This window comes from Desarmillaria tabescens, assembly GCF_030435595.1.
Source record: "Desarmillaria tabescens strain CCBAS 213 chromosome Unknown EV420scaffold_2, whole genome shotgun sequence".
Classification (NCBI taxonomy): Eukaryota; Fungi; Basidiomycota; class Agaricomycetes; order Agaricales; family Physalacriaceae; genus Desarmillaria; species Desarmillaria tabescens.
Genome location: NW_026848301.1, coordinates 1152418 through 1178588, shown reverse-complemented (window position 1 = coordinate 1178588; position 26171 = coordinate 1152418). Strand labels below are relative to the sequence as shown.

The following is a 26171-nucleotide window of genomic DNA, read 5'->3' as shown; positions in this document are numbered from 1 at the left end:
CTGACGCACGACGCGACATGACTTCCACTCTTATCAATTCCCTCCGACTGTCGCATTGTGAACGTGAAACTTTCTGAGTCCTGACTTCTAACCCCACCTGGGAATGGCCGGCCGACGTCCTCGGTCTCAAGTGATCAGCGCTCGCTGCAGCACTCCAAGACTTGGAACCGTTGCATTACTTATCCCGCGGGCCGTCGCGTTCCGTCTAATTGAGTATCGTTATGCCCGTCAGTTCAATGTTTCAAAGCTGAGTCTCTTCGCTACTACTTACTAGTTACTAGTTACTAGTCACAACGTATACATGTTACATCCTACATAAATATTTCTCCTGGGTCTCAGCCCAAGTAAACTCGATCAAGGATGGCTCGATAATCCGTACCTTCTTGTTGGTCAGAACCTCGATGCTGGCGAATGCTGAACTCCGATAAAGCGTCGAGGAGATGACGGATGTCTCCGCCAAGAACACCCGAGTCTGCCCTTTCAAAGACATTGCGGTCAAAGGTTCGTGAGGAAAATGGGTTGGTGGCGATGGCCTCGCATAGATTATCTAGGAGTGCGCGAACGTCTCTATCCTGTGAAGGAGTTTGTAGACCCTCAGGCGTAGCCCTACTGCTCCTCATCGATTTATCCAGCTGCTTGCGGAGCGTTTCAATCTGCCCTTTCAATACTGAAGCAAAGGAAGGTTTTTCGCCTTCGTATCCTGCCAGCGTAACCAGCGAGGAAACACTGTGGTGGATGACTTGAGCCAAACGAACCCATTCTTTTGTCGATTCAGCACTTACAAAGCTTCCTTGAGGTACGCGAAACTGAACCGGTCAGTTGCGATGGCTACTTCGTCGACAAGAGAGTCTGGAAAAGATATCTCCTTGTTCGTCTGTAATTTCTTCTGCCAATATCTTGCGTACAGGGTACGCTCATCCTGATCTGGATCATCGAAAAGGCTACACACAAGAGGGTTAGATAGAAAGAAGGCTAAAATCTGCAACTGCAGAGAAGCCCTGACACTAACAATTTCCTGTCGAAGCGACTAGGACGGCTGTTAAGTCCAGGATCCAAGCGGTCAAAGTGATTTGTGGTTCCAATGACCAACAACCCATCGTTGCCTTCAAGACCATCAATTTGATTGAGGAAGAAAGATCGGTTAGCGTCGTTAATGAGACTGTCAAGATCTTCTAAGATAAGGACACAAGGGGCGAGTTGTCTTGCTTTATTGAACACGGCAGCCATGGAACCTTCCTCGCCCATGTAACCTGGTGTGCGATCATTGAACGTTGGCGCCAGAGGCGGAAAGATTGTACTTACTCTTGAAGGACTTGACATAAAGAGGTGTGAAACCCTTTGCATCGCATGTCTTTATGATGGCTTTGATACTGATGGTCTTGCCGTTACCGGGAGGCCCGTGCATGATGATTCCACGCTACGATAGTTTAGTCGACTGACCCTACACGGATTGGACACAAACCTTCCAGGGGATAGCCAAATCTTTATAGATAGCTTCAGAGGTGAAGAACCCGTACACGTCTTTCTTGAATGCTTCCTTGAATTCTTCCTTCAGAATGACGTCTTTCCAGTCTGCCTTCTGCACCTCGGTCCATAATGTAGGATCCTTTTGCCAGAAGCCCTGATTGAAGACCCATACTTCACTGTGAAGTTGGTCACTCCAGAGTCCTGCAGCAAGAAGAAGAGAGCGTGCAGGATCCTCGGAACCTGGTCAACAATGAGTTTAGTCCAAATCACGAAGATTGAGTCTCACCTTCGTGTACGAGAAAATTTTGAGTGGTATAACTGCCCAAGGAACCTATCGGACACTAGAAATTAACTGGTTACGGGGTAAATCTGATGATGTCACTTGTGTCCACCGTACCCGGACAATGTACAAGATAAAGTCATATTTCTGCACGGTGCATGAGGATGTTTGCTTTTTGTACAGTGTATGCAATAAAATACTCACTTGCCAAGCTAGTCGAAAGACACCAGATTCAACAAATTCTGCGATGACACCAGGCATCGGACTGATGTTCTTCGCTAACGGACGGAAAACCAGTTCCGTGACCATAGGTGCAGACTCCATCGGAACTTTGTATGCTCCTGGAAAGCTCAGAAGATTGAGACGGTTGTCCGAGGTTGTAACCACCGAATGCTTTGGGTACAGCTTGCGTAGAGCGTCTATACTGGGCGTAGACCTCAGAAACTGACATACTAGATCAAGGTGGTACACACGCAGTATGCATTGGTGTAGAATGCTTTGCTGAAGCTGAGTACACGTTATTGAGTCGCAGAAAGAAAGGCCTGTAAAGGCCGAATACACACATTGCTCTGTCCACATTCCATAAAATGCATTTCCCTTCACCTTCTCAGCAGAAGCAGTGTTAGTGTTACCTTCATCCTTCCATATTTGTACGAATGCGTCGTCGAATTCCCCCATTTCCTGAGAGGTCATGGCCTTGTCTGCTGTTGAGACTGGGGACGTGGTGATTATTATCAAGAAGCAAGCAACGGCTATCTTCAGCCGCTGAAAGCACAGCCACGGTCGGAATTTCATCAAATGATCGAGACGCGTTCCTTTCTCCTCTACCTCCACCACGAACATCGCGAACAATGGCAGCCAGCGCTGCAGACGTCCGTAGTATACTTTCTATACCAGCGCACTCTACAACACAGCCTGCACCGCCAAGGAAACCTTCGACATCCCAAGCAAAGAAGCCAGAGGGAATTTCGAGGGAATTATACTCGCTCATTGGACCGTCTGCTCCGTCTCTAGCCGCTCAACTGCAGAAACCGCGGCTCAAACAAAAGCCAAGGCTTGGATCCTCCGCCGTGAGATGGTATGCACTACCACCTTTGGTATATAACTACGCATGACTCTCAGCATCACAGGGAGTGGAGGAAATTCAAAAATGGTGCTCGAGGAGACTCATTGGAACTGAGACATTGGGTGAAAGTTACAGCAGATTCAGATGCGGGTATGTGGATAGCAAATCTAACGTGTACCATCCTTTTGACCGCCTTTTAGAGTATCCCTTTGGGAAGTATAACGTCCATCCGGCTCACTTCACTTACTCTCAAGATGAGTATTTTAAGCACTTGGAAGGTCAAGATGCTCCAAAAATCTCGGTATATACATTAACATCAATGTAGATCCTGAATGGACGAAGGACGAAACCGATTACCTCTTCAACATGGTTCGTGAATATGACCAGAGATGGTATGTCATATCCGACCGTTACGATTATCCCGGCGGACCTCCTCGTGTGATGGAGGTAGGCCTTTCGGTCACTGTTCATTATAGTTTCTGCATGGACATTTCTACAGGATTTGAAGGAGAGATTTTGCAATGTATGCAGACGTCTCGTACGGGATCGGCCTTGGGCTGGTGATGAAGCATCAAGAGCTCAACTCATATCAAATTTCATGTTTGACAAGGAGAGGGAGCTGATCCGTAAACGCTACTTGGCTAATCTTGACAGTCGAACCGCCCGCGAAGCCGAAGAGGAGGAAGCTTTGTATCTCGAAATCAAACGCATCGAGCAGAACGAAAGAAAGTTCAAACGGGATAGAGAGGAACTACTTCGCACGCTGGCTGGTATTGACTCAGGCCTACCTGACATTGTGGAAGATGAACTACCTACGATACTGTTCGACAGCAAAAAGAAAAAGAAAGGAGGGCTTGACGCAGACAGCCCATCCACACCTGTTTCTGCGGCACCCCCAAAACAACGACCGCAGCCTAGCCCAAGGAATCCTGCGTATGGTAAGGGTGTCCAGCGACATGGTGCATAGCTCTTACTAAAATACTTTGCAGACGCAATGCATTGCATCACCCACATCGATCTACCCGTTACCACGCCTGCGACAAAAGCCGCTCATCAACCTTCCTTCCTTCGAACCTATAAGCTTCCTGTTCCTAAAGCTGCTGTGGTTCCCAAGATTTCACAGACATTGGCAGAAATCGGCATCTCATACAACCGCTTAGTCATGCCAACGGAAGGAAATGTTGCACGCCTGAACGCACTCGTTGATGCCACGCTCCCTTTGGTAGAGACAAAGAGGGTGCTGGATAAAGTGGAATATGACATCAAGGTTTTGAAGGAGAGGCTGAACGTAAGGAACAGTGCACCTGTCGACGAAGACGCAGACGGTGATGGTGCTACCGACGCAGCAGATGGCGAGGCTATCGAAGGTATGGAAGACGGCCGTGCCCAAAGCGTAGTCAGTACTCGGAGTGCGCGCAGTCGGAAACAGGTAAGTCACTTCAAAAAGATTGGTCCCTTATCTGATGTTCTGCCAGCGGCGCTCAATGTCAATATCCTCAGTCGATACTACTGGTGCTGGAACATCTCGACCACCTCCGAAGCGACAGAGACGAAACTGACATAGGTGCAAAATGGCATAGCTAGCTGCCTAATTGAGGATACATAATAATGTAAAGGACACAGTAACACATTAAGTCAAGCAGCGACGAGTGCGTGCATGTCATAGATCTCCTTGCGAACAGTGTAATATATGTCTGACACACCACCCTCCAACTCCACCTTACCTTGTTGTGTTTTGCGCACAGCAACAGATTCCTCCAACATATCAGAGGAACCACTTTTGCTGCAGATCAAGACACCTTCACCTATCAACTCCGCCTGAACACCGACCTCTGTCAACCGACGTTTCAATGATGTCAGCTTGAGCTCCCCGATCATGGTTGAACTAGGTAGAGGTACACTTGGTCTAGATCCAAGGATACGAGGTCCAGTAGGCGCAGACGAATCTTGGCTAGGTGCAGGCCTTGATGATGCGGATATAGTTTCCAACGTAGGTATCGTGGACGTGGCATGGGTGACGACCCGGCCAGTGATAAAGCCAACCTCATTGTCCTCGAACTGCCCAAAACGCTTCAGGATATGGCGATATTAACATAAAGAATGACATACGCGTGACATTCTCAGAGATGCCAACAACTCATCGCTTATTGAAATCGAGAAACTGTTGATTTGGTGCCCGATCTTAACGCTCGAGAACGCTGGAGGAGCGAAAATGTCTTTTGTCATAGTTCGAATATTGGCGCAACTTTCTTGCAGAGCCTCTGTGTCCTTTTCTGACGCGTGGACAATGATCTGGGAAAGGGAATGAAGGAGTAAGGTAGCTGGTCAATATACACTGAGTGGGTTTACCTACCAGTTTCCGCGGATCTACTTTGGGGACGATTGTCTTTACAGCACGACCGTCGTTGAGACCCTCCATGTCTACGAACAACAACCGACAAGCCATCTGAACCTCGACCTCCGATGAAACAAACTTGGACGGAGGCTCCAGGTGTGCTTTCTGTTTTTTAAGGATCACTGAATCAACTATACGTGCCGTGAAAACTCAAAGCTTACTTTGGCATCCTCTTCTGCCTGCCGCCTTCGATAGTCCTTCAGTTCATCGCTCTCAGCTTCCTCCTCCAGCACCTTTCCTTTTCTCAACCACATGCCTACATCAATAAGTTCACCATACTCATCGACTTTCCGTTTTTTCTCCACATAGGGAAATGTCCGGAATCGCTGTGCTTGTCCTCCAACAGTTTTGAAAAAGGAGGTAGCTTTTGAGACATTGCCCTTCAAATAGATATCGAATGATAACATTTGTTTTGTGAGGCCTTCATCTCCCCCGTCGATATTCCAATCACCATCCATTCCCTTGTCGCTCCGCCGCCGCCTGTCCATGGTGCCATCGTCTGTATCCATTAAATCCCCACCAAGAGCTCTCCGAACTTCAGCTTCATCCTCATCTTCATCTTCGGAATCCGAGTCACTGTCGTCTTCATCAGCCTCAAGCATCCGCTGATTTCGCGCCAAAACCGCTTGATGTGCAGCTTCTTTTTCCTTCGCGGCACGTTCTTTTTGCAGATGGGCCTCTAGTTCTACACCTTGCAGCGGGACTTTTGAGTGGATCTTACAGCGCTAACATCAGAATCGAAAACATTACCGAAAGATGAGACCAACCTGCAACTTAAGGGCGCCATCCATCATGATATTGCTGCCGATCTTGCCCTTGTCCCATTTATCATCCGGCCGTTGGGAGTCGTTCCATTTGTTGAAGAGGATATGGCCTAGCGTCCCTTCTTCTCCTCGTCCAGTCAGTAGCACTACATTATCGGGGACTGCAGCGAAATCGCAGAACAGGTGTCGGGAAGGTCCATGTGAGAGAGATGCAGGGACCGCAAGTATTAGCTTGGGATCTTTGGAAGAATACTTCTGGATCAGAGCCTGAGGACTCGGAAAAAATTCTAGATGCCTGACGAATGGTAAGAAATGAATCTTAAAACAATGAATGTCACTACAAACCTAAACCTTAGTGCGAAGGCGCCGAGAGCATCTTCGTCACCATCATCATCCCGTTTGCGCTTATGATCTTGACGCCCGCCAGTGCCATCCTCGCCTACATCTTCCTTGCTGACCGTGCCCCCGAGCCATTCCATCATACTTCGAACAAATGTCAACATTTCACTGGCCGTTCTTGAAAGGAAACATATGGGATATCTTAGGCGTGAGTAATTCCAATGTTGGTCGAGGAGGACCAAGAGTTCAAGGACGCGAGTGCTGGAGTCACAGGGCAGCAGTAGGGATGATCGAGATGAAAGGGTTGCTGTGACAGTGTCTGTATCAAGACCGAGTTGAGATTGGCGATATAGATATATGTATCAAGCAAGGCATACCAATCAAGGCAGCGTCACGATCTTTTCGTCGACTTGTGAGCACAGATGCGCGGTCGGCATCTGTAATGAGAAGATCTGGTCTTGAGAGAGGCTCAAAAATCCCACCGGCAGCCCTCATGAGCGCCGTTCCATCAAGATGACGTTCCTTCATGTGGTTCATGTTCACAGCGTATATTATTGTGCCTGAGGAAGGCGAGCGAATCTTCCATATCGTTCCTCCGAGACTGTGTCCAGCATTGTACGGCGTAATTGTCAAGCCTTGGCATTTTCCTAAAAACATCTTTAATACACAAATGAAGGAAGTTGAATTGAGGTACCTTGTAGATGAGTGGGTTGAGAGTATCGAAGCGTATTGACAGAATCAAAAGCATCGTGTACTTCTCGCGATGTAGCGATATATTTGCCCTTTCGTTTGATGTCCTCTGGTGGGGGAGTTTGTGGCTCTTGTACAGCATCCACATCGCCCACGTCGTTACTGGTAGACTGGCCTTCGTCACCAATATCCTGCTCGTCTCGAAGACCGTCAACATCCTCAGTAGCAGCGATACGGCCCATGGCTTGAACCGGCAACGTCGTATATGCAGGAGCCTTCAAGCCCCAACGAGAGTATGCATATGGATACAGGCCAGAGTGTGCGAGGTCACCATGGGAAAGAAGGACGAGATCAACAGTTGGCGCGCATCTGCATATAATTTTGGTCAGGGAACGTGGCTGAGACAGACAAAAGCATTACTCCATCAATGCCTTGCAATATGGCTCCCATGAGTACTCGATATCCTCCTCCGTTGTCGCTGACGTCGAGGGCTCTGGAACCCAGTCGGGAGATCCACAATCAAGAAGTATCCTAACATCGTCGACTTGGAGTAGGTAAGCTGAGGGCGTCGTACGTTGTGAACAGGCTTGGAGCAGAGATTGGTTGAGTTCGAGAGAAAAGAAAAGAAATGGTAAGCTCACCGGCCCCCGACAGAGGTGTAAAGGTAATCATTCAAATATGTGATGGTACAAACGAAACGGTTCGATTCTACCATGCCACTTAGGGTTAGGGTTACGAACTGGTTTATTCCTACCGATGACGACATAGCGCGCGCACATCGACACGGTACTGCTGCACGACATGCATCTGCCATCTTGTCTACCACCACTACCGCCTACCCAGTCACTAGTTGAATGACCGTTTCTACTATCTCTTCCGCGGCACACATAACGCCAGGTACTCAATCCTGCTTGGGTTTGGTGGTCGAGTCGGTATTTATAGTTGCATAGTTGCCGTCAAGACCTTTTTTGCGCATGGAAAACGCCTGGCTCAGAAATACAAGAACGGTGACTCGGAAGAGGATCCCAAAGATGACATCTTCTTTGACGAGTAAGTTTCTTCTACTCTATGCTCTACAGTTGCCTTATATTTCCCTAGAGCATTCCATATAGTGAAGGGTGCGTCTCTTCTTCGACAGCACGAGAAAAGCACGTGTGTGATGCTTCATACGCGCAGCATTCATAGAAATGGGAACTAAGAACACAGTTGAATCCCTTCAAGCCTTGTGAGTCTGCTGCACTTACCACATCCCCGTACACATTAATCTACCTGTCATGTAGTACCAATACCCACGTACCTGCGCCATACTGGGCTGCCGTATCACCCGTTCGAATACCTCTGTCCTCGTGTAACCAGGCTGCGGACGTTCTCATTAATTGGTTCGGCCCTGATGAACTCAAGCAGGTTGTTGGAGGTGAACGATGGTGGCAGGTTCGCGGTCTTGACGGAGTAGACGGAGAATGGATTACTGAGACAGACTATCTTTCCGATGTGGACCTCAAAAAGGACAAGAATCTGTCCAAAGATGAGCAGGATATTTTGCGTATGGAGCACTTGGATCGAGTTATGGTCAGTACAGGAGTTTCGCTGAAGTTTAGAATGCTGATGATGATATATTGCATAGTTATATGTCCATGGAGGTAAAGTATTTGAGTTTTCTAATATTCGATGCCACTGGAACGTATTACAGGCGGATACTTCTGGGGATCAATAAGTACGTAGAGTATTGTTGCACACGGACGACTGCTAAACCTTTATGGAAGATACTCACCGATACCAGATTATACGATACGGTCCGTTTTGCATTGGCTACACCATCACCTCTCCCAATGATATAATTTGCAGCTCGTAAGTTCCGGGGCCGTGCTTTTGCTGTGAATTATCGTAAAGCGCCTCAATATCCATGGCCGTGTCCTTTGCAAGACGTTCTTGCAGCTTGTCCGTTTTGTCCATTTCCTTTCTATTCATGGCTGATCCTCAGTGTATCCATTTAGACTTGTACTTAATTCAGCCGCCTCCAAACGCACACCACAGAGCGATTCCCCCTTCAAAAGTCGTTTTTGCCGGAGATTCTGCAGGGGGCGGACTATCTCTCTCAGTTCTTACCATCTTACGCGATATGGGGCTTCCATCACCAGCTGGTGCCATCCTCATCAGTCCTTGGGTTGATTTGACACACAGCTTTCCGAGCGTCATGAACAACACTGATACCGTACGTAATACAGTACATATTATTCTACGCATCAACAGGTTTCTTTTCAGGACATCATACCTTCACATGGTTTTCTCGCAAAGCCATCAACTCTTTGGCCCGTCGATCTGTTGCCTCCAAAAGACGGCAGAGTGCAACCCGCAAAGTCAGAGCCTCCGCCAGAAGCTGGCCATGCTGACATATTAAAACCTTCTGCAGCTCGTCTGCAGCTCGAGCAAAGGAAGAAGGAAAATGCGCAAAGCAGCTCACTGAAAAATGTCCATGCGACGGAGACCTCTGTCACCTCAGATCAAGGAAGACACCGAGATGATCTTCCCAAAGGAATTCTTCATGGCGACTTTCAACCAAAGCCCCCCAAAGTCCTGATGGATGACAAAAATGACTTTCCACTTGAACTGAAATCCCAAATACAGCTGTACGCAACTACAGAGTGAGTTGTCTCTTCAGCTTCAGGTCCAGCAAATATCAAGGTTTTTCAGGCAGCTTACCCACCCATCTGTTTCTCCCGTCCTTCAGGGGTCATTAGGCAATTTACCACCATTGTACATCCTTGCTGGTGATGGAGAGGTCTTACGAGATGAAATCATTTACCTTGCTCATCGTGCTGCTCGTCCATCCGAGTATCCGGTAAGAAACGGCATAACCAAGGATAGTGAAAGACAATCATCCAATTCTAAAAAGTTCATGACTCCAACCAAGGTCAGCGTAATTGGTAGCGCGCGCCTTTTGATATGAAAATAACGAGTTATTTAGGTGCATCTCCAGGTGTTCGATGGTATGTATGCTTACCTTTGTCACCTTTTCTCCGACATCATATTGTTAGGTATGTGCCATGTCTTGACGGTGTTCAGCTTTACAAATAGTGTAGGCGTTCTTTAATTCAATTTTAAGTCCAGCGTCTGAATGATTTCAGGCAAAACACGCCTATCGATCCATCGCCGAGTTCGTCAGACACGTTACGGATAGTGGCGAAGCAGATCTCAATCGCAATCCCTTCCCTGAGCTTCACATGCCTGCTCCGTCCGTATGGAGTCATGACTATGAACTTGATCCCCACCGACGAAACAGAGGTTCGAGATTTAGTCAAATGAAGAAATCCGGACTGTGGCCGAAGCCTGAGGTTCAGTCCTCGGACAACGTACGCGACCCCAATCTGTATAAGGAAGGCGTACAAAATTCGGCGAAGGAAATAGGACGCGACATTACCGAGTTGAGGAGTGTAGTCGAAACTGCTACAGTGCGTGGCTCGTTGGTCTCAGCACCTTTTACTAATCATTCCAACAGGTCGATGCACCTGGTGTCACGATGGTTCGTGAGCGTGTAGATATCTGGGGTAAGACAAGGCCTATGGAACCAAAGGAGGAGATTGCAGCTTTGCGTATCCGACCTGAGGAGATCGGTTTGATCAAGGAGGCTCCTGCATTACGGTGGGCTAAAGGCCAAGAGGAGTGGGATATAACCTTCAAGAAGAGTGCACAGAAAGCCATCAGACGACGACGGGCACTGGAAGTCAAAGCCGCTGAACTACTGGAACGAGCGAAAGAGCAAGGCCTCGTTCTGCAACCTAGGCAGTCCAACATTCCACAGAAGTCCCACGGAAGACGGGCAACTCGTACCAAGAGCACTTCAGACCAGTCTATAGATGGCACAATTCAAGAAGACCGAAGATGGGGTCCATTCGACCTTGAAGATGAGACTCCACCTCCCTCAGCTATAGCTGGGCGTCGAGACACAGTGAGTCATCTCCCACGTCGATATCACTGCTCACCATCTGTGCAGCCTGAAGCTCTTGCTTTGCTTAAGAAGTGTATCTACCACACAGCTCCCATAACTCACGAGACGGTCCCCAAGTTGAGTGCGAGAGATACCATTAGAGCCACATTTACTCCATACGACGGTCCTACAAGACCCCCACGGCAGTCTGTATCAGAGCAACAAGTGCATACCCACGTCATTCCTGTCCATGGTTTGAGACTGTGGGATGTATTAGTGGGGTAAGTCGCTCGTATGGGTGAGGTGCTTCTGAACCTGCAACTAAAATATGCTGCTCCAGGTATTTTATGCGCGAGAGCTCAAAGAAAGTTATAGATGGTACAAAGCACGCTGCTGTGACTGTCAAGGATGCGGGGGCAACATTAGAATTGTAGATAGAGAGGCGAACAAGTTTGCTGATGGAAAAGTTGCCAAGCAGAGCTCAGTTTTTCCGTAGATTCTTGAATTTTTTCGTTTTCGTTCTATATCTGTCTATAGCATATTCACTGTTATACCAACTCTAGGTTGTCGTGCTTTATAGATACACTGACCGACAAAAATAAAGAAACACGTGGTTTTTTTGATTGGAGTCGCAATAGCTCCTCAACGCTGCGATATTTTTTCAGACTTTCAGTGAGAGAAATGTAGCTTAATTGATGTAGTTTATTGTTAGAAAAAGAATGAGGTACATACATGAAAAAAATGATGAGATATAAATATGTTAGCCGAGAGTGTCATTTTTAGCAGTGTAAGTAAAATGAGAAAACAAGATAATTGACCTGACGAAAAGTCCAACAACCTAATATCTAGTATGCCTGCCCTTTGCCAATATCAAGGACCTCACCCGTGATGGGATACTACCATATAACGCATTGCAATACTCTTTTCCAAGTGCAGCCCACTCCTCCTGCAGAACGGCAAATAATGCGGCAGTCGTTGTCGGGTGACGTGGTCTGTTGTTCAGACGATGTTCGAGAGTAGCCCAAGCATTCTCTATGATGCTTTGGTCGGGGCTATTTGGTGGCCAGTCCATTACAGAGATGTTTTGGTCGGCGAGCCACTTTTTCGTAAGCCGAGCTGTGTGCTTGGGGTCATTATCCTGCTGAAAAAGGACATCATCGACTGAGAGTTCATAGTCCTGGAGGGTGCCGAGAAGTCCTTCATTAAGTATCTGGCAGTACTGGACAGCATTCATAGTGCCTTCCACCAAAATCAGCCATCCGAAGCCCAAACTCGTCATGCATCCCCAGACCATCACCCCCCCACCTCCATGCTTCAACCGGGGCAACACGTTATGCACATCTAGTGCCTCACCAGGACCCCTACGACACCACTGTACTCCGTCTGACCCAAAGAAGTTGAATTTGGACTCATCTGAGTAGAGCACAGTACCCCATTTTTCTGCTCCCCATTCTGCATGTGCCTCTGCCCACACCCTTCGCTTTCTAACATGAGCCTTCGTGAGCATTGGTACCTTCCACCTCTTGTAACCCTTCAGGCCCTCATCTGAAAGCCTGCGCTGCACAGTGCGCTCCGAAAGATGGTCGAAATACCCCCGTTGAACGTCGACCGCTGTCCGGCAGTCGTGACTACAGATTTTTCGCACGGCAAATTTAATATCCGCATCGTCCATCTTGCGCGGGCGGCCTCGCCCTTCGATGCGAGCATAGTAGTTCTCCTTCCCTTCATATTTGTGGCCAGTTTTGCAGACGGTAGAGCGCGAACATCCAATGACATTGCTGATTTCAGTGCAGGTGTGGCCTTCATTGAGGAGAGTGCAAATATGGGCTGCTTTTCGTAGGGGTAATAGGCACATTTGGTTTGCGAGGAGGAGGTGAATACATGATAGGAATTTCAGTGCAATCGGCCCAGGTGGTGGTTCAGATTCAAGTTGGTTCCGACGTTGATGTGATGCCATTACATCATCAAAATTGGCATGTGGTTTCGCAGCCCTCTTACTTTGCTCACTGACTGGTATTTTTGCCTCATTCTTTTCATAATATTAAACTACAGATATCAAGCTACATTACACTCACTGGAAGTCCAAAAAAATATCGCAGTGTTGAGGAGCTATTGCGACTCCGATCAAAAAAACCATGTGTTTCTTTATTTTTGTCGGTCAGTGTACATGCGTCAAATGCGGGTGCGCACGGGCCAAGTGATGGATGGCAGGCGTGAGAATTCTTCAGTCTCGGCTCACAGCTGAGAAATTCTTCTGCCTTTCGTCTGCCTTTCAGCTTCCACCGCTCATCTTTCCTTTCCCATTCTCTTCGTAAGTGCCCCTGCCTTGCGGCATTCTTGCCTGCTGAGATCGTTATTCTGTCGCGTTTACAAGGCCTTTCAGAAACATGCGTGAAGTCATCTCCGTACACGTTGGCCAGGCTGGTCTCCAGATTGGTAACGCCTGCTGTGAGTATACACTCCCTCTATTGTATCTGCTTGTCTATCGTCGCGATTTCGACTTGGGTTGACGCGTCGTGCCGTTGTTTATCTTCACCTTTTTGACGATATGTAAGTGGTACGATGCTGATCCGATTACTCTAGGGGAGTTGTACACCGTCGAGCACGGTCTCAGCGTGGGTTGCCTCTAATTCACACTACAAAGATTTTTATTTTTGACGTATTTTGTAGCCTGATGGTCGTCTCAGCGACGGCGCCGTCGCAAACGATGATGGCTTCAGCACTTTCTTCTCCGAGACGTCCTCGGGCAAGCATGTGCCACGCTCTCTATACGTGGATCTGGAGCCTAATGTCATTGACGAGGTCAAGACTGGCACGTACAGGAGTCTGTTCCACCCCGAGACCCTGATCAATGGCAAGGAGGACGCTGCGAGCAACTGTGGGTCGATTTGCTGGCATATATGCGCTATGTTCATGGCTGACAATGCTCAAGATGCTCGTGGACATTATACCATTGGCAAAGAGATGATCGATCTCGTGATGGACCGAGTGCGCCGCCTCGCAGACAACTGCTCTGGCCTTCAGGGCTTCTTCGTCTTCCACTCCTTTGGCGGTGGAACTGGTTCTGGATTTGGTGCCTTGATTTTGGAGCGCCTTTCCACGGACTATGGAAAGAAGTCGAAGCTGGAGTTCAGCGTGTACCCCGCGCCAACGCTGGCCAACTCTGTTGTTGAACCCTACAACTCGGTTCTGACTACGCACACGACTTTGGAGCACTCTGACTGCTCTTTTATGGTATGCGATTTGATTTGACATCTAGAACAGCGCTTACTCAAGTCCACCGGTAGGTTGACAACGAAGCCATTTACGACATTTGCAAGAAGAACTTGGGCATCTCATCTCCCGGATTGACCAACTTGAACAGGCTGATTGCACAAGTCGTCTCCTCAATCACTGCGTCTTTGCGGTTCGATGGTTCTCTCAACGTTGATTTGAACGAATTCCAGACCAACCTGGTTCCGTAAGTCGCCACACAGGACAGGGGAGACAGCTAGAATGACGTTCCTTTTTCTAGGTTCCCCCGTATCCACTTCCCCCTCGCTACCTTTGCTCCCATCATCTCGGCCGAAAAAGCACACCATGAACAGAACTCTGTTGCCGATATGACTTTTTCTTGTTTCGAAACTGGCAACCAGATGGTCAAGTGCGACCCCAGGGAAGGAAAATACAGTGCGTTTATTCGTTATTTGATCGATCAGTATCTTAGAATGTCTCTTAGTGGCGTGTGCTCTACTCTACCGTGGAGACGTCGTTCCTAAAGATGTCAACGCTGCTGTGGCCATTATCAAGACCAAACGCACTATCCAATTTGTCGACTGGTGTCCCACTGGCTTCAAGCTTGGTATCTGCAATGAGCCTCCCGCACACGTTCCAGGTGGTGATCTTGCCAAGGTGACACGCAGTATGTGCATGCTTTCAAACACAACTGCTATTTCCTCGGCCTGGAGCCGCCTCGACCACAAGTTTGACCTTTTGTACTCGAAGCGGGCGTTTGTCCACTGGTATGTCGGTGAGGGTATGGAGGAGGGCGAGTTCTCGGAGGCCCGAGAGGACCTGGCTGCTCTTGAAAAAGACTACGAGGAGGTTGGCATTGACTCTGCCGATATTGAGGAGGCTGGTGAATACTAGACGTGGTTGTATGCGTTTTTTTACGTTCTTGATGGCAGCTTAGTCGACCTATAATTGTTCTCCTTGTTGCGCTTTATGTGATTCCCAGCATTACTTTTACCTTCTACACAGTTACGCGGAATATTGATGAATTCATGACTTTTTCTGATCTGGGCTATCGCGTGACCGTGATGTGACTGGTGCCAAAATTATTGGTTGATCACCCGGTTTCTCCTGAGCAACCAACGACCTTATCCTTAACCGCCGCTCAAATTCACTCCGTCTCTAGAAACAATGCGTGAAGTAATCTCCGTCCATGTTGGTCAGGCCGGTGTCCAGATTGGTAACGCCTGCTGTACGTCGTCCTTCCTTGCCACTGCTCTTTCCTTTTTTCGCGTCGAGATTCGCGTACTCACCGTTCCACAGGGGAGCTCTATACTCTCGAACACGGACTCAGTGTAAGTCGTTGTCGTCCTGCGGTCATCGCGCTCAGACGCTCACCCTTTGCCCCAGCCTGACGGTCGTCTTGGCCCCGACTCGCCATCTCACTCCGATAGTGGATTCTCAACCTTCTTCTCGGAGACTGGCTCAGGAAAACACGTCCCACGTTCCCTCTATGTGGATCTCGAGCCCGGTGCAATAGACGATGTCAAGACAGGTCCCTACAGGTCGCTGTTCCACCCAGAAACCATGATTTCAGGCAAGGAAGACGCTGCAAACAACTGTATGTCCGCTTGTCGCACTTTGATCAAATCCGTACTAACCTGCTGGCACAAAGACGCCCGTGGCCACTACACAGTCGGCAAGGAGCTCATTGACCCTGTTATGGACAAGCTGCGCCGTCTCGCTGACAACTGCTCTGGCCTTCAGGGCTTCTTCGTCTTCCACTCCTTCGGTGGTGGAACCGGTTCAGGATTCGGTGCTCTGCTCATGGAACGTCTTTCCACCGACTATGGCAAAAAGTCGAAACTGGAGTTCTGTGTGTATCCTGCCCCCCAACTCTCCAGCTCCGTCGTCGAGCCTTACAACTCCGTCCTGACGACTCACACAACCCTTGAGCACTCCGACTGTTCATTCATGGTGTGTCTGGACCCTTTTCCAACTATTCCTTGCTCTAACATATCCTTGATTCAGGTTGATAACGAAGCCATTTATGACATCTGCAAGACAAAACTGGGCGTTGCTTCCCCTAGCTTCTCGAACCTAAACAGGTTGGTTGCGCAAGTTGTCTCGTCAATCACCGCCTCTCTCCGCTTTGACGGTTCTCTGAACGTCGATCTGAACGAGTTCCAGACTAACTTGGTCCCGTGAGTACTGTCAATAGTCGCGCTGCATATGTTCTGATCCCCGATCCAGTTTCCCCCGTATCCACTTCCCTCTTGCTACTTACGCTCCCTTACTGTCCGCTGAGAAGGCTACCCATGAACAGAACTCTGTAGCAGAGATGACTTTCTCTTGCTTCGAGACTGGCAACCAGATGGTAAAGTGTGACCCTAAGGAGGGTAAATACAGTATGTCCAGCTTCGCTCATCGTAATCCTTAACCCTCTGATCAGTGGTATAGTGGCCTGTGCCCTACTCTACCGTGGCGACGTCGTTCCTAAGGATGTTACCGCTGCTGTCGCAACGATCAAGACCAAGAGGACCATTCAATTCGTTGACTGGTGCCCCACCGGTTTCAAGGTATAGGGGTTTTTGTACTCAACGATGTTATCTGACTTTTCAACAGCTGGGCGTCTGCAACGAACCTTCAGCATGCGTACCCGGTGGTGATCTTGCTAAGACAACTCGCAGTCTTTGCATGCTTTCGAAGTCCGCCCTTTATTCTTCCCTAAGAAGCTGATCTCATTTATGATTTCTAGTACCACCGCTATTGCTGTTGCATGGAATCGCCTTGGTAGGTCTAGATCTCTTCTTTTATCTTACCGGCAATTTATTATTCCTGCAGACTACAAATTCGATCTCATGTATTCCAAACGTGCCTTCGTGCACTGGTATGTCGGTGAGGGTATGGAAGAAGTAAGTGTCTCTTTTTCAAGATATGGCCGTCCATTTACCCGTATCTCTTAGGGGGAATTCTCTGAGGCTCGTGAAGATCTTGCAGCACTCGAGAAGGATTACGAAGAAGTTGGTACAGACTCCGCTGACGCGGAAGAGGACGGTGAATATTAGACATGATCAAATGTCAATCATCCCTTCGTCTGGCTACCAAAATACCCTTCGCTTTTTCCGGTCTGCTCTTGCTCTTTTCAATGTGCATCTAGTTCTATGCTTTTAACGGTTTACCTTAAATCTATCGTTCGAATCAACTCTTTTCTGGAAGTGGAATTTGGGTACTTAGTCCAATGAGATAATGCAATTAGCTGTGCGTTAAATGAGTCTAACATTGAGTGTTTCTATGTCTCTAGACGAGCCTCGAACATCTAAGTAGCATATTTCATCTATATCTATTCAGTGCTGACTGTGATTTCTAAGCCTGTGTCAATGCGACGAATGGTAACGCTAGAAAAAAACAGTTAGAATCACAATGCTCAGCGAGTCAATACACTGGCCTATCCATGTTGGGGACGAGAAAATCAGGCTGAACGGCCTCCATTAGTTCCTTGCTGTGGGTTGTGAGGAACCCGATAGTCTTGCAGCCTGCAGCCTTGCCACTGCGAATACCAGCAGGTGCATCTTCGAAAACAACACCTTAAATAAGGTTAAAATCAAAACCAGTATGATCTCAGATCAACATATAGACTCTCACAGTTCTCCGGCTTCACGCCACATCTCTTTGCTCCGAGAAGGTATGGATCGGGGCTAGGTACAGTCAAACGATGGCACTGCATAGAATGACGAAGACATACGCAGGTTTCCCTTTCTCGACATCCTCGGCTACCACGAAGACGTCAGGAATAGTGACACCTGCGCTGCCGAGGGCCGCAGTGGCATATTTCTTTGTAGCGGAAGTACAGATGGCCCAACTAGGATTAGGCAATTTGTGATAGGGCGTGATCTGAGAGAAATCGGGGTTTTAGGTTCAAAGTCGATTATAGAAGTTGACTTGTTACCTCCGCGAAATTTCTGGCTACCCCAGGAAGAAGAACGATTCCTTGCCGTCCATTAGCAGCCGCAGAGGTGACGATCGCGGTTTCAAAGCGCTCAGCTTCTCTCTATATGCCAAGGGCTTTGAACAGATATAAGAGATGTGATTTCTTTTCATATTTACCTCAAGTTCGTCGGGATCTGTGACTCCACAGTGGGCGCGAAGGTTCTCAACGGTACGGACACCGTGAGCAGCTGGTACATATATAAGTATCAGATGAATCAGTGACAATCGCACTCACAGCTCAAAACTTCATGGATGTCGATGGATGGGTAGGTCTGTCGGAATACCTCCCAAGCACCCTCCACCCCAGCAGTGGAGTCGACAAGAGTTCCGTCCATGTCGAATAGCCTGCATGATGGTTAGAAGATATTCATAAAATTTTTAAAAAATGTTACTGACGCCGCGTCGACGTGAAAGGTAGTAGATGGCATGGTACCCTGCTGGAGTCAGAAACGAGAACCCTGTGTGGGGAAATTGGACCGCGTCCTCTTATCATCCGACATTTCTCCGAAGGCCCGAAATTCCGGGAGAACAGTATTTGGCTCTCGTGGCGATGCCAAGCACCGGCACTCTAGGGCTGGAACACTGCCACATAACGGGATTGTAACCATGCCTCCGCGTCGACGAGCTCATGTTTTCACCCAAGAGAGCATCGACCAGCAGCTACAGCAAATCCATCTCCTCGACCAGTCATCGTCCTCAGAAAACTTGGAGCAACTGGGCCCGTTAATCAAGCAAATCCACACCAACAGACAACAAGAAGCCTTCCTCCGCACCGTTCAAGGGCTCATCGAATCCAAAGACCAAGAGATCGAGAAAATATGCGGGGACAACTATCAGGACTTTATATCATCTGTCTCTACGCTGTTCACGGTCAAGTCTTACACGGACAACATGAAGGAGAACATTGCTACTCTGGATACCAGTGTCGCGCAGCTAGGACGCGGACTAGTGGAGAAGAAACGAGCATTGCTGCAATCCAAGAAAACCGCTGCAAATCTCGATGAGGCAATCGACACTCTTCAAGCTTGCTTGCGCGTCCTGGATGTAGTACATAGAGTGGGTGAGATGGTCAGAGAAGGCAAATACTGGAGCGCGCTGAGGGTCCGTTCTCTATCCTGTGTTGCAATACTCCATTCTAACATGTGCATTCTCAACCAGTGTCTTGATGATATCCCAAGCATTGCACCAACACTGTTACTCCAAACGCCTTTCTATCAACATTTGCTATCTTCCCTACCTTCTTTACGTGGTCAAATTAAGGACGCAGTAACTGCTTCCATGAAGCAATGGCTTCTTGAGATACGAGAGAGCAGCGGTGATGTTGGTAGGCTGGCCCTTGACAATATGGAGACTAGGTCGCGAAGATGGCGATCACGGCGAGAGAAAGACCCGTTCTTGAGGATGAGTCGTGTCGGTAGCGCCGTGGAATTGGTCACTTCGGAAAAGTCTGAATGTAACCTGATCTCTTTCCTTCTTGGCTTATTCTGACGCAGCCTACAGACGACGTCCTGAACAACGATGAAGTCAAGATCGACTTTAAGCCGCTTTTTGAATGTATACACATATATACTACGTTGGATTCGTTGGACGAACTCCAGCGATCGTATCAAGCAGATCGAAAGGTATGTTGCTCACTGCTCGCATTAACTTTGCATCAGCTCATTGAACACCTTAGGCACAATCTGACTTGATCCTGCCCGACCCTCTTCCCATATCTTCATTGCCCTCACTCGTTCAAGAAATATCCGGTTTCTTCATTGTTGAAAGTCATGTCCTTGAAACGACGGGTACCTTTAGGTCCCAACGGGATGTAGAAGAACTCTGGGAAGCTCTTGTAGGTCGACTGAGATCAGGGATTGAGCGCGCCTTGCAGATAGAAAATGACCCTGACACTTTCCTGCGGGTGAAGGAATGTCTGATAGAATTCCTCATGACATTAGACGTCGGTGAGCTTAATGATGTCCTGTGTGCAGACTCTGATTTATAACCAGTCGCCATCATATTCGACGGCGTCACTCCATTCGTTTATCATTGTTCTGTTTGAAAAGTATGCCAGGCTGCTAGAAGCGCAATTCAGTCGACGATTTGACAGCGTAAGTTTCATTCTCAATCGTGAACATCTTGATAAGGACCTTCTGTTTTAAGATCATCCAACATGACGACCATTTGTCAATGTATATCGAAACCACCTCGGAGCTGGCGACAGTTCTTGAAATAGTCTGGCTAAGTGAGTCTGAACAGGCTGAAATCGAACAGTAAGCTCTCGCACCTCTTGATTTAGGGCAGATCATTATTGTTACGTTCAGGCGGGCTCTACCCGTGAACCTTCCTTGGTCACAGACATTCTATCTGTGTTGTCAGGACGTAAGTAAAACTCCTATTCCTACCCTGATATCTCTTCCACGAACTTTAGATACGCGGATTTATTCAAAAATTCTATGCCTTTGTGGAAGGGGTATCACAACATCACCGAAACATTGACGAGTTGCTGAGCAAGGTAAGGCAACTACGCAGTTGCAGCGTCCGTGCTAACTTGGATCATCAAGTCCTTGGACAGCCTCTTAACGAACAACATCAGTATAGCTATCGGGCAACGTCTTGCAGGAACCACCACCCTCACTCAGATTGCCCAAATTGTGACCAATCTCGAACACTTCCAGGTTGCCTGTGTGGAACTAGAACGATCTTTGACTAACTTGCGGTACGTACTCACCTCCAATAACCCGTGCTGTTGGCTCATACGGTGGCTTATGCTTAGTTCCGCCCAGAGAGGAGGGACGATCCGCCTGACCGCCTCTAATTCATTTGAGAGCACCTTATCGCGGGCATTAGCGCGCATCTCCGGATTGATCAACTCCAAATTGGATGATTTCTTTGAGCTTTCCGAGTACGACTGGACACCTAACAGGCGCGAAGATTCGCCGAGCATGTATCTTTATGAGCTGGTCAATTGGCTGACTACCGTCGTGGACTCGCTTGTCATCAAAGAAGCATACAAGGACGAGGCCTACAGAGGAGCTGTGGGATATATCGCGGAGTGTCTCATGGTATGTGCTTATTGTTGGATCGATAATCAATCCGGGTGATAATCGCTTTACAATTGTAGGACTTCCTGACTGGGCGGAACATACCCATGATGAACGAAAATGCCATTTCAAACTTGCTGATTGATGTGGATTTCATCGAGGAAGAGTTGCGGCGAATAGGAAGGCAACATCTATCCAGTGCATTCGTTGAGCTGCGTTCCGTGAGTACACTGCCCCTTCCCCACTTACATTCTGATGCCGATCGCTTCGTCCTTGAAACCATATAGACAACATCTATTCCCTTGAACAATTCCGTCCCAGAGTATTTAGTTCTCGCCAATCGCCAATCATCATTCCCGTCTGTCAAACAAAGACGTCTCCAGGCCTTGTTAGAGAAGCTCGCCAAATACGGTACGACGCGACGTGATACGGAGGGGAGAGAGCTTGCGGAGAGACGGCGCAAAGAAGCAGAGGCTGTAGGAAGATTATATCCAGGCGAAGGCCGATAGAGAGCTGTATACTTATCACTTTGTACTATCAATGCATTATTGAACCATTCAGTCTAGACTCTAAATCAACGAGCATTTTAAAGGACCCCCGGGTCATTTAATACAGGAAACAGAAGGGCGAGTGATCCAATAACAAGGGGAAAGGAAGGAAGACAAAAGAGATACTAGTGACATTAATGGGAGCGCAGGCGTTGCATACGTTTTCGGCATCGTAAAGAAATCGTGATACACGTAAACAACACTGAAGCGTATCCGACGGCCAGGCACCTATTACACCCGACGCTTGATGTTGGCGCTCAACCACTCGAGACCTTCATAAAGACCGTCTCCAGATGTGGCACAAGCAGCCTGGGGTAAAGCTGGGCGTAAGCCGAAATGCAATGAGGCAATAACGTGGAGCTGACCTGAATATACCAAGTACGTTGTCTCAATCCGTGAAGACCGAGCTTGTCGGTGATTTCAGCGGCATTCATGGCGTTTGGAAGATCTTGTTTGTTGGCGAAAACGAGAAGGAGAGCATCACGGAGCTCGTCCTCATTGAGCATCCGCTGGAGTTCCTCCCGCGCCTCAGAAACACGTTCCCGATCGTTAGAATCAATCACGAAGATGATGCCCTGGGTGTTTTGGTAGTCTACGGAAGAATAAGAAGAAAATATAGGCACAGGGGTGTAAGGACGTACAATGCCTCCAGAGAGGACGGATCTTGTCTTGACCTCCAACATCCCACACAGTGAAAGAGATGTTCTTGTATTCCACAGTCTCAACATTGAAACCTAAGTCGATATGAGCGTACCGCCGTGGAAGAAATTAGCGCCAAGCTTACCGATTGTTGGAATGGTGGTGACGATCTCTCCCAGCTTGAGCTTGTACAGGATGGTGGTCTTACCAGCAGCATCAAGACCAACCTAGAGAGCCTGGATGAGCATCCGCGACCGCAACAAGAAGAATTTCGAACAGACCATCAGTATACCTATGATATATGCATTTCACCGTCTGACACGCAAGACATCGATAAAGCGACTTACGCATTTCCTTCTTGCCAAAAAGGCCGGCAAGAAGACGTGAGACCGAGAGACCCATTGTTGTAAACGAAGTACGAGACAAAAAATAAGAAAAAGCGAAACAGGCGGTTGTTGAAGATGAGAGGGAGAGAGTGAGCGTGTGAGTCCGTACAAATTGAATCGCCGCTTCTTAAGCTTCCTTTTATATCCAACCCACTTCCGACTCGTATGCCGACACTTTGATCCACGTACGTGGTTCGTGGCTGCTTATCTGCCGTAGGAGTCATTTCACGGTCGCGGCGGTCCCGTACATTTTCTCATCTACGTGGCTACACGCTACACGATTGAATTTTTAATTGACAGCAATCACAACTTGAGTCACCGAGAGCTCCTGGACCGCGATCGAGTCGAGACGATACAACCCTACAGTCATCTAGTATCCAGATTCCTGAGGGCGGCTAAAAAGCAAGTCAGACAGAACACTTTCACTCACGAAGTTATAAAACTCAAGAACATTTGGATATTTGGAAGAAAAAAAGGATTGTAACTTGATCATATGTAAACAGAAATTATTTAATCAAGAGTTGAAGGATTATAATGGTACGTAGATGGTGTGTCAGCAGTAAGCAGTATGAACTAAATCGAAGAAAATCATGAAAAAGGAAAACTTTCAAGTTGTTACAGCGCATAACTTTAAATGAGAATGCATGACACTCAGCGCAAGCCAGCAGCGGCCAGGCGGCGATCAAGCTGCAGCCTCCAGGTTCTGTAAAAACCGTTCTCGGGTGTGGGATTGTAGTCGCACAATTCCCAAAGGACGAGCTGTTCCTGGAAGCCCGCGTTTGGCCAAATTTGATCGCGGGCTGCAAGAGAAACATCACAAAAGGTTCACAGGCTATGCATCCGTTCCTTACCTCGTCTAACAATTTCCAAGGCCTCTGTGGCGTGAATTCTCTGGGCCCACATGACTATATGAATCAATTTAGCTTTCCGAGATCGATCATTTTGAGGACGGGGACCTACGGTATGCAGCGACAACGGTAGCGCTTCGCGAGAGGCCTTGGACACAATGAACAAGAACAACGCCTTGATTAGACAAGGCCTCATGAATAAAACGAATGGCCCTTGGAAGATGCCGCAAGAGGTCCGCGTAGTCGACATCTTCGACCTCGATGCGGAGGTGCTGGATGCCAGACTCTGGGAGCTCTGCAGGGATAGGGTCGGAGCATACAGAGACGATGTGGGTTATTCCCCGCTCGCCAGTTGCGCGGGTAGAGGTAGCTGCCCTAATACTGAAAAAGGGCAAAAAAAATCAATATCGGGACCGAATCTGGGAGAAAGTGCGCCCACGTACTTGCCCAAATAGAGTCTGTCGATCACAAGATTGACGTTGCGCCAGTTGTTGTTGTTCATTTTTCTTGAGGCTTGGTAGAGATGCTGGAAATCCTGCTGCGAACTCTGAATCGACAAGCAGCTTCATGGTGCCTTCTTGTACTCTCCATGAAAGCCTATACGGTCCATAAACATTCCCGCTTTCGTTCGGTAACAGTAGTAACCGTTAGCCGCCATGGAACTAGCAATTAGCAAGTTGGGAGGAGAAAAATCCTATGGCGATGAAAGAAGCAGTGTCCACGTGTGGTGCCTTTTCAGGAAAACCCGGAAGTTAACTTGGAACAAACGCTGTGAAGTCACGGCCGCAGCGTTACGAGGTGCCTGTCAAAGATGTCAAAAAAGGAAAAGCACGACTTACAAAGTCGGGTTTGTGTGACATTACAAGATAAAACGAGACAGATTCTGTCAATATCTGTAGTCGTCATTGGGTCTGTCGGTTTCATAGGACTACCGGTTGCGAATCCCTCGGAAAAAGTGCAAGCCTTGTACTTGATTGCCGGCGCGAAGATGTTTCAAGATAGACGTGCTCGTCTACGTCATGCGCAAATCTTAATCCTCGGGGCCTGAAGCCAATGCGGACCAATGAATGGCGCATCGAGTGTCGGATCAGAAAAACTTACTTTATGGTGTTTGAGAAAGGCGCAACAGTCCTCCGACATTCATGGATAGCGATATGTTTAGTATAGCAACAGTTCGAATGTTGACTCATGCTGACTGAAGAGGCAGACAGAGAACATATTAATCTGCCCCAGAGCGATGGCAGAAGTTGATCCGTTACCTGAAGGACAAAAAAATGTTAATTCAGGAGACTAGACCAGGGCAAAGAAACATAAAATTTTTAGAGTCGATCCTAACAGTTCGCAATGTTGGAGAAGGTCCACAAGTTGAGTTGAGCATATCAGATGTCGAATCAAAGCCTCAAGTACGTGAACTTGTTGTAGTTTCCTAAAAAAAGATACCGTGAAAACAGGGTGATTCAAAAAGTTGGAAAATACATGTATGCATCAAGAGGGTCTGAAATTTGCTTCAAGCGAGTAAGTGACGGAAACACACTGTTTCCTGCAGGTAGTCGGCAGGAGAAGTGAATGAAAGTCTTGTCAAAAACGTGTAGGACGCTTAGATAAGCGACGCGATATCACCGAGAGCTTGTTACATACTAAACCGCATTGTTGTGTTGTATTGGTTACTTAATGTTCTCTGTATCTGATCCATGATCTCTTCCCATTCTACCTCCATCGTCGACCATGAAAATTGAATGGCCAGCAGATGTATCTTCCGTTCCTATCGTCCTACTAAAGTAGTCTCCATCTAATATTCCGACTCTAGTTCCATCGCGATGGGTCGCGCCGGACGCATCCAATACCAAATACAATGCATGGTTGGCTTGCAAAAATGCGGGGAACTCTCATTGGCGACGAGAAACTCAGAAGTAAGGTAAGCCTCTTAATGGCGATGTCATTACTCTCTTTCACTTACTGTAATATGACTAGGGTATACGCGAGATGAAGGCTGCCCGGAACTACAAACGTATGCAGGCACGGTGCAAAAAGCAGCCGGGCGGATTTTTTGCCAACCTTTTCGGACGGAAGCCGCCCCCTTCCCGTACTAGCTCTGGCACCCGGGGCCAGCCTCGCCTTCGTTACAGCGGTTCTACTCATCGCCTAGTCGGACATGCGCCGAAACGACGTCACACCACTGGCGTAGCTGGTACCCCCGGTAGAAATAAATCTCCCACAAAGACACCTGTGAACAGAGTCAGGAGGAATACCCAAGGACGTGGCCAGGCCACAGGTGCACGTCGCGTTCAGCCGAAACGCAGAGTGACGCGGTGACCGTACCGCTGTGGAGATCTCTTAGAAGTTGAATATGCTCTGTATTGGATTATTTTATTGTGTGTATCATCTGGTTTTTGTCTTTGTGGCGTACTCGCATAACGCGGTGCACTAATATGATAATTTTCTTATTGATAGCATTTTGGCGCTGCAACCGATTGTCTTCTTGTTTCTCTAAGGATTGCCTCGATGTACACATTCAAGCCCCGGAATGCAAAGCTCTGCATTTCTTACTTTCTATAGGAACGCAAGGTTGCCATGCTGCTCTGATGCGTTTTCAGTGGC

The 26171-nt window shown here is 48.0% G+C and overlaps 11 protein-coding genes across 11 annotated transcripts; 6 read left to right on the top strand and 5 right to left on the bottom strand.

Moving 5' to 3' along the window:
- Window positions 1-137: 137 nt before the first annotated feature.
- EV420DRAFT_1503099 (P-loop containing nucleoside triphosphate hydrolase protein) lies at window positions 138-2522 on the bottom strand. The gene is made up of 9 exons (XM_060471155.1): window positions 2221-2522; window positions 1952-2171; window positions 1865-1894; window positions 1754-1808; window positions 1463-1707; window positions 1303-1417; window positions 1010-1250; window positions 783-941; window positions 138-726 (listed from the first exon to the last, which is right to left on the bottom strand). Exons 1-9 carry the CDS (start codon window positions 2310-2312, stop codon window positions 336-338), a joined length of 1548 nt encoding a protein of 515 aa, XP_060338420.1. The 5' UTR covers window positions 2313-2522; the 3' UTR covers window positions 138-335.
- A 76-nt stretch (window positions 2523-2598) lies between these two features.
- Window positions 2599-4372, top strand: EV420DRAFT_1635400 (uncharacterized protein; the record flags this gene model as incomplete). The annotated part of the gene is made up of 7 exons (XM_060476441.1): window positions 2599-2825; window positions 2878-2963; window positions 3014-3091; window positions 3139-3260; window positions 3313-3751; window positions 3803-4242; window positions 4289-4372. 7 exons carry the CDS (start codon window positions 2599-2601, stop codon window positions 4370-4372), a joined length of 1476 nt encoding a protein of 491 aa, XP_060338419.1.
- Window positions 4373-4412: 40 nt separating this feature from the next.
- EV420DRAFT_449071 (beta-lactamase-like protein) lies at window positions 4413-7713 on the bottom strand. Its single transcript, XM_060482169.1, has 10 exons — window positions 7643-7713; window positions 7422-7587; window positions 7006-7370; window positions 6689-6958; window positions 6318-6630; window positions 5976-6267; window positions 5370-5924; window positions 5167-5313; window positions 4923-5105; window positions 4413-4871 (listed from the first exon to the last, which is right to left on the bottom strand). The coding sequence occupies exons 1-10, from the start codon at window positions 7671-7673 to the stop codon at window positions 4449-4451; spliced, it is 2745 nt and encodes a 914-aa protein (XP_060338418.1). The 5' UTR covers window positions 7674-7713; the 3' UTR covers window positions 4413-4448.
- A 21-nt stretch (window positions 7714-7734) lies between these two features.
- On the top strand, window positions 7735-11651 carry EV420DRAFT_1503082 (uncharacterized protein). Its single transcript, XM_060471154.1, has 18 exons — window positions 7735-7898; window positions 7952-8051; window positions 8100-8119; window positions 8178-8226; window positions 8282-8570; window positions 8626-8641; window positions 8692-8715; window positions 8765-8794; window positions 8847-8939; window positions 8996-9213; window positions 9264-9643; window positions 9693-9912; window positions 9967-9988; window positions 10037-10077; window positions 10127-10450; window positions 10498-10947; window positions 10993-11207; window positions 11267-11651. Exons 1-18 carry the CDS (start codon window positions 7856-7858, stop codon window positions 11358-11360), a joined length of 2628 nt encoding a protein of 875 aa, XP_060338417.1. The 5' UTR covers window positions 7735-7855; the 3' UTR covers window positions 11361-11651.
- Window positions 11652-13089: 1438 nt separating this feature from the next.
- EV420DRAFT_1503078 (Tubulin/FtsZ, GTPase domain-containing protein) lies at window positions 13090-15204 on the top strand. The gene is made up of 7 exons (XM_060471153.1): window positions 13090-13374; window positions 13510-13541; window positions 13597-13804; window positions 13859-14160; window positions 14214-14386; window positions 14441-14595; window positions 14645-15204. Exons 1-7 carry the CDS (start codon window positions 13314-13316, stop codon window positions 15052-15054), a joined length of 1341 nt encoding a protein of 446 aa, XP_060338416.1. The 5' UTR covers window positions 13090-13313; the 3' UTR covers window positions 15055-15204.
- Window positions 15205-15327: 123 nt separating this feature from the next.
- EV420DRAFT_1616834 (tubulin alpha) lies at window positions 15328-17204 on the top strand (the record flags this gene model as incomplete). Its single annotated transcript, XM_060475167.1, has 11 exons — window positions 15328-15388; window positions 15460-15491; window positions 15547-15757; window positions 15812-16113; window positions 16168-16340; window positions 16390-16544; window positions 16597-16715; window positions 16762-16844; window positions 16895-16929; window positions 16981-17051; window positions 17103-17204. The coding sequence occupies 11 exons, from the start codon at window positions 15328-15330 to the stop codon at window positions 17202-17204; spliced, it is 1344 nt and encodes a 447-aa protein (XP_060338415.1).
- Window positions 17205-17394: 190 nt separating this feature from the next.
- On the bottom strand, window positions 17395-18667 carry EV420DRAFT_448227 (phosphatase). Its single transcript, XM_060482167.1, has 8 exons — window positions 18523-18667; window positions 18362-18471; window positions 18244-18314; window positions 18086-18187; window positions 17882-18030; window positions 17782-17834; window positions 17585-17723; window positions 17395-17534 (listed from the first exon to the last, which is right to left on the bottom strand). The coding sequence occupies exons 1-8, from the start codon at window positions 18552-18554 to the stop codon at window positions 17480-17482; spliced, it is 711 nt and encodes a 236-aa protein (XP_060338414.1). The 5' UTR covers window positions 18555-18667; the 3' UTR covers window positions 17395-17479.
- Window positions 18668-18732: 65 nt separating this feature from the next.
- Window positions 18733-21661, top strand: EV420DRAFT_1259343 (rsec15; the record flags this gene model as incomplete). Its single annotated transcript, XM_060466950.1, has 12 exons — window positions 18733-19227; window positions 19285-19579; window positions 19627-19748; window positions 19802-20068; window positions 20118-20219; window positions 20272-20381; window positions 20433-20490; window positions 20540-20623; window positions 20673-20827; window positions 20885-21173; window positions 21233-21373; window positions 21440-21661. 12 exons carry the CDS (start codon window positions 18733-18735, stop codon window positions 21659-21661), a joined length of 2340 nt encoding a protein of 779 aa, XP_060338413.1.
- Window positions 21662-21931: 270 nt separating this feature from the next.
- On the bottom strand, window positions 21932-22741 carry EV420DRAFT_1259491 (ADP-ribosylation factor family-domain-containing protein; the record flags this gene model as incomplete). Its single annotated transcript, XM_060466958.1, has 6 exons — window positions 21932-22009; window positions 22066-22292; window positions 22342-22434; window positions 22485-22566; window positions 22621-22631; window positions 22687-22741. 6 exons carry the CDS (start codon window positions 22739-22741, stop codon window positions 21932-21934), a joined length of 546 nt encoding a protein of 181 aa, XP_060338412.1.
- A 449-nt stretch (window positions 22742-23190) lies between these two features.
- On the bottom strand, window positions 23191-24175 carry EV420DRAFT_448106 (protein-tyrosine phosphatase-like protein). Its single transcript, XM_060482166.1, has 4 exons — window positions 24017-24175; window positions 23686-23954; window positions 23577-23630; window positions 23191-23525 (listed from the first exon to the last, which is right to left on the bottom strand). The coding sequence occupies exons 1-4, from the start codon at window positions 24073-24075 to the stop codon at window positions 23377-23379; spliced, it is 531 nt and encodes a 176-aa protein (XP_060338411.1). The 5' UTR covers window positions 24076-24175; the 3' UTR covers window positions 23191-23376.
- A 1015-nt stretch (window positions 24176-25190) lies between these two features.
- Window positions 25191-26023, top strand: EV420DRAFT_1503027 (uncharacterized protein). Its single transcript, XM_060471152.1, has 3 exons — window positions 25191-25322; window positions 25381-25488; window positions 25545-26023. The coding sequence occupies exons 1-3, from the start codon at window positions 25299-25301 to the stop codon at window positions 25884-25886; spliced, it is 474 nt and encodes a 157-aa protein (XP_060338410.1). The 5' UTR covers window positions 25191-25298; the 3' UTR covers window positions 25887-26023.
- The last annotated feature ends 148 nt before the right edge of the window (window positions 26024-26171 follow it).

What these genes read in the sequence shown, in the direction of transcription:
- EV420DRAFT_1503099 (XM_060471155.1), bottom strand. Translation starts at nt 2,312, where the DNA reads ATGTGTGTATTCGGCCTTTACAGGCCTTTCTTTCTGCGACTCAATAAC. An exon ending in TCTACACCAATGCATACTGC is followed by an intron (nt 2,172 to 2,220) that starts GTGTGTACCACC and finishes GTCTACGCCCAG; the next exon opens with TATAGACGCTCTACGCAAGC. An exon ending in ATTTGGCTATCCCCTGGAAG is followed by an intron (nt 1,418 to 1,462) that starts GTTTGTGTCCAA and finishes AAACTATCGTAG; the next exon opens with CGTGGAATCATCATGCACGG.
- EV420DRAFT_449071 (XM_060482169.1), bottom strand. Translation starts at nt 7,673, where the DNA reads ATGATTACCTTTACACCTCTGTCGGGGGCCG. An exon ending in TACACCTCTGTCGGGGGCCG is followed by an intron (nt 7,588 to 7,642) that starts GTGAGCTTACCA and finishes CTCTGCTCCAAG; the next exon opens with CCTGTTCACAACGTACGACG. An exon ending in AAGTAGATCCGCGGAAACTG is followed by an intron (nt 5,106 to 5,166) that starts GTAGGTAAACCC and finishes TCCCTTTCCCAG; the next exon opens with ATCATTGTCCACGCGTCAGA.
- EV420DRAFT_1503082 (XM_060471154.1), top strand. Translation starts at nt 7,856, where the DNA reads ATGACCGTTTCTACTATCTCTTCCGCGGCACACATAACGCCAG. An exon ending in CGCGGCACACATAACGCCAG is followed by an intron (nt 7,899 to 7,951) that starts GTACTCAATCCT and finishes ATAGTTGCATAG; the next exon opens with TTGCCGTCAAGACCTTTTTT. An exon ending in GATGACATCTTCTTTGACGA is followed by an intron (nt 8,052 to 8,099) that starts GTAAGTTTCTTC and finishes ATATTTCCCTAG; the next exon opens with AGCATTCCATATAGTGAAGG.
- EV420DRAFT_1503078 (XM_060471153.1), top strand. Translation starts at nt 13,314, where the DNA reads ATGCGTGAAGTCATCTCCGTACACGTTGGCCAGGCTGGTCTCCAGATT. An exon ending in CCAGATTGGTAACGCCTGCT is followed by an intron (nt 13,375 to 13,509) that starts GTGAGTATACAC and finishes CGATTACTCTAG; the next exon opens with GGGAGTTGTACACCGTCGAG. An exon ending in GGAGGACGCTGCGAGCAACT is followed by an intron (nt 13,805 to 13,858) that starts GTGGGTCGATTT and finishes ACAATGCTCAAG; the next exon opens with ATGCTCGTGGACATTATACC.
- EV420DRAFT_448227 (XM_060482167.1), bottom strand. Translation starts at nt 18,554, where the DNA reads ATGCCATCTACTACCTTTCACGTCGACGCGGC. An exon ending in ACCTTTCACGTCGACGCGGC is followed by an intron (nt 18,472 to 18,522) that starts GTCAGTAACATT and finishes ACCATCATGCAG; the next exon opens with GCTATTCGACATGGACGGAA. An exon ending in GTCGAGAAAGGGAAACCTGC is followed by an intron (nt 17,835 to 17,881) that starts GTATGTCTTCGT and finishes GACTGTACCTAG; the next exon opens with CCCCGATCCATACCTTCTCG.
- EV420DRAFT_448106 (XM_060482166.1), bottom strand. Translation starts at nt 24,075, where the DNA reads ATGAACAACAACAACTGGCGCAACGTCAATCTTGTGATCGACAGACTC. An exon ending in GACAGACTCTATTTGGGCAA is followed by an intron (nt 23,955 to 24,016) that starts GTACGTGGGCGC and finishes GCCCTTTTTCAG; the next exon opens with TATTAGGGCAGCTACCTCTA. An exon ending in CTTGGAAATTGTTAGACGAG is followed by an intron (nt 23,526 to 23,576) that starts GTAAGGAACGGA and finishes TTTCTCTTGCAG; the next exon opens with CCCGCGATCAAATTTGGCCA.
- EV420DRAFT_1503027 (XM_060471152.1), top strand. Translation starts at nt 25,299, where the DNA reads ATGAAAATTGAATGGCCAGCAGAT. An exon ending in AAATTGAATGGCCAGCAGAT is followed by an intron (nt 25,323 to 25,380) that starts GTATCTTCCGTT and finishes TTCCGACTCTAG; the next exon opens with TTCCATCGCGATGGGTCGCG. An exon ending in ACGAGAAACTCAGAAGTAAG is followed by an intron (nt 25,489 to 25,544) that starts GTAAGCCTCTTA and finishes TAATATGACTAG; the next exon opens with GGTATACGCGAGATGAAGGC.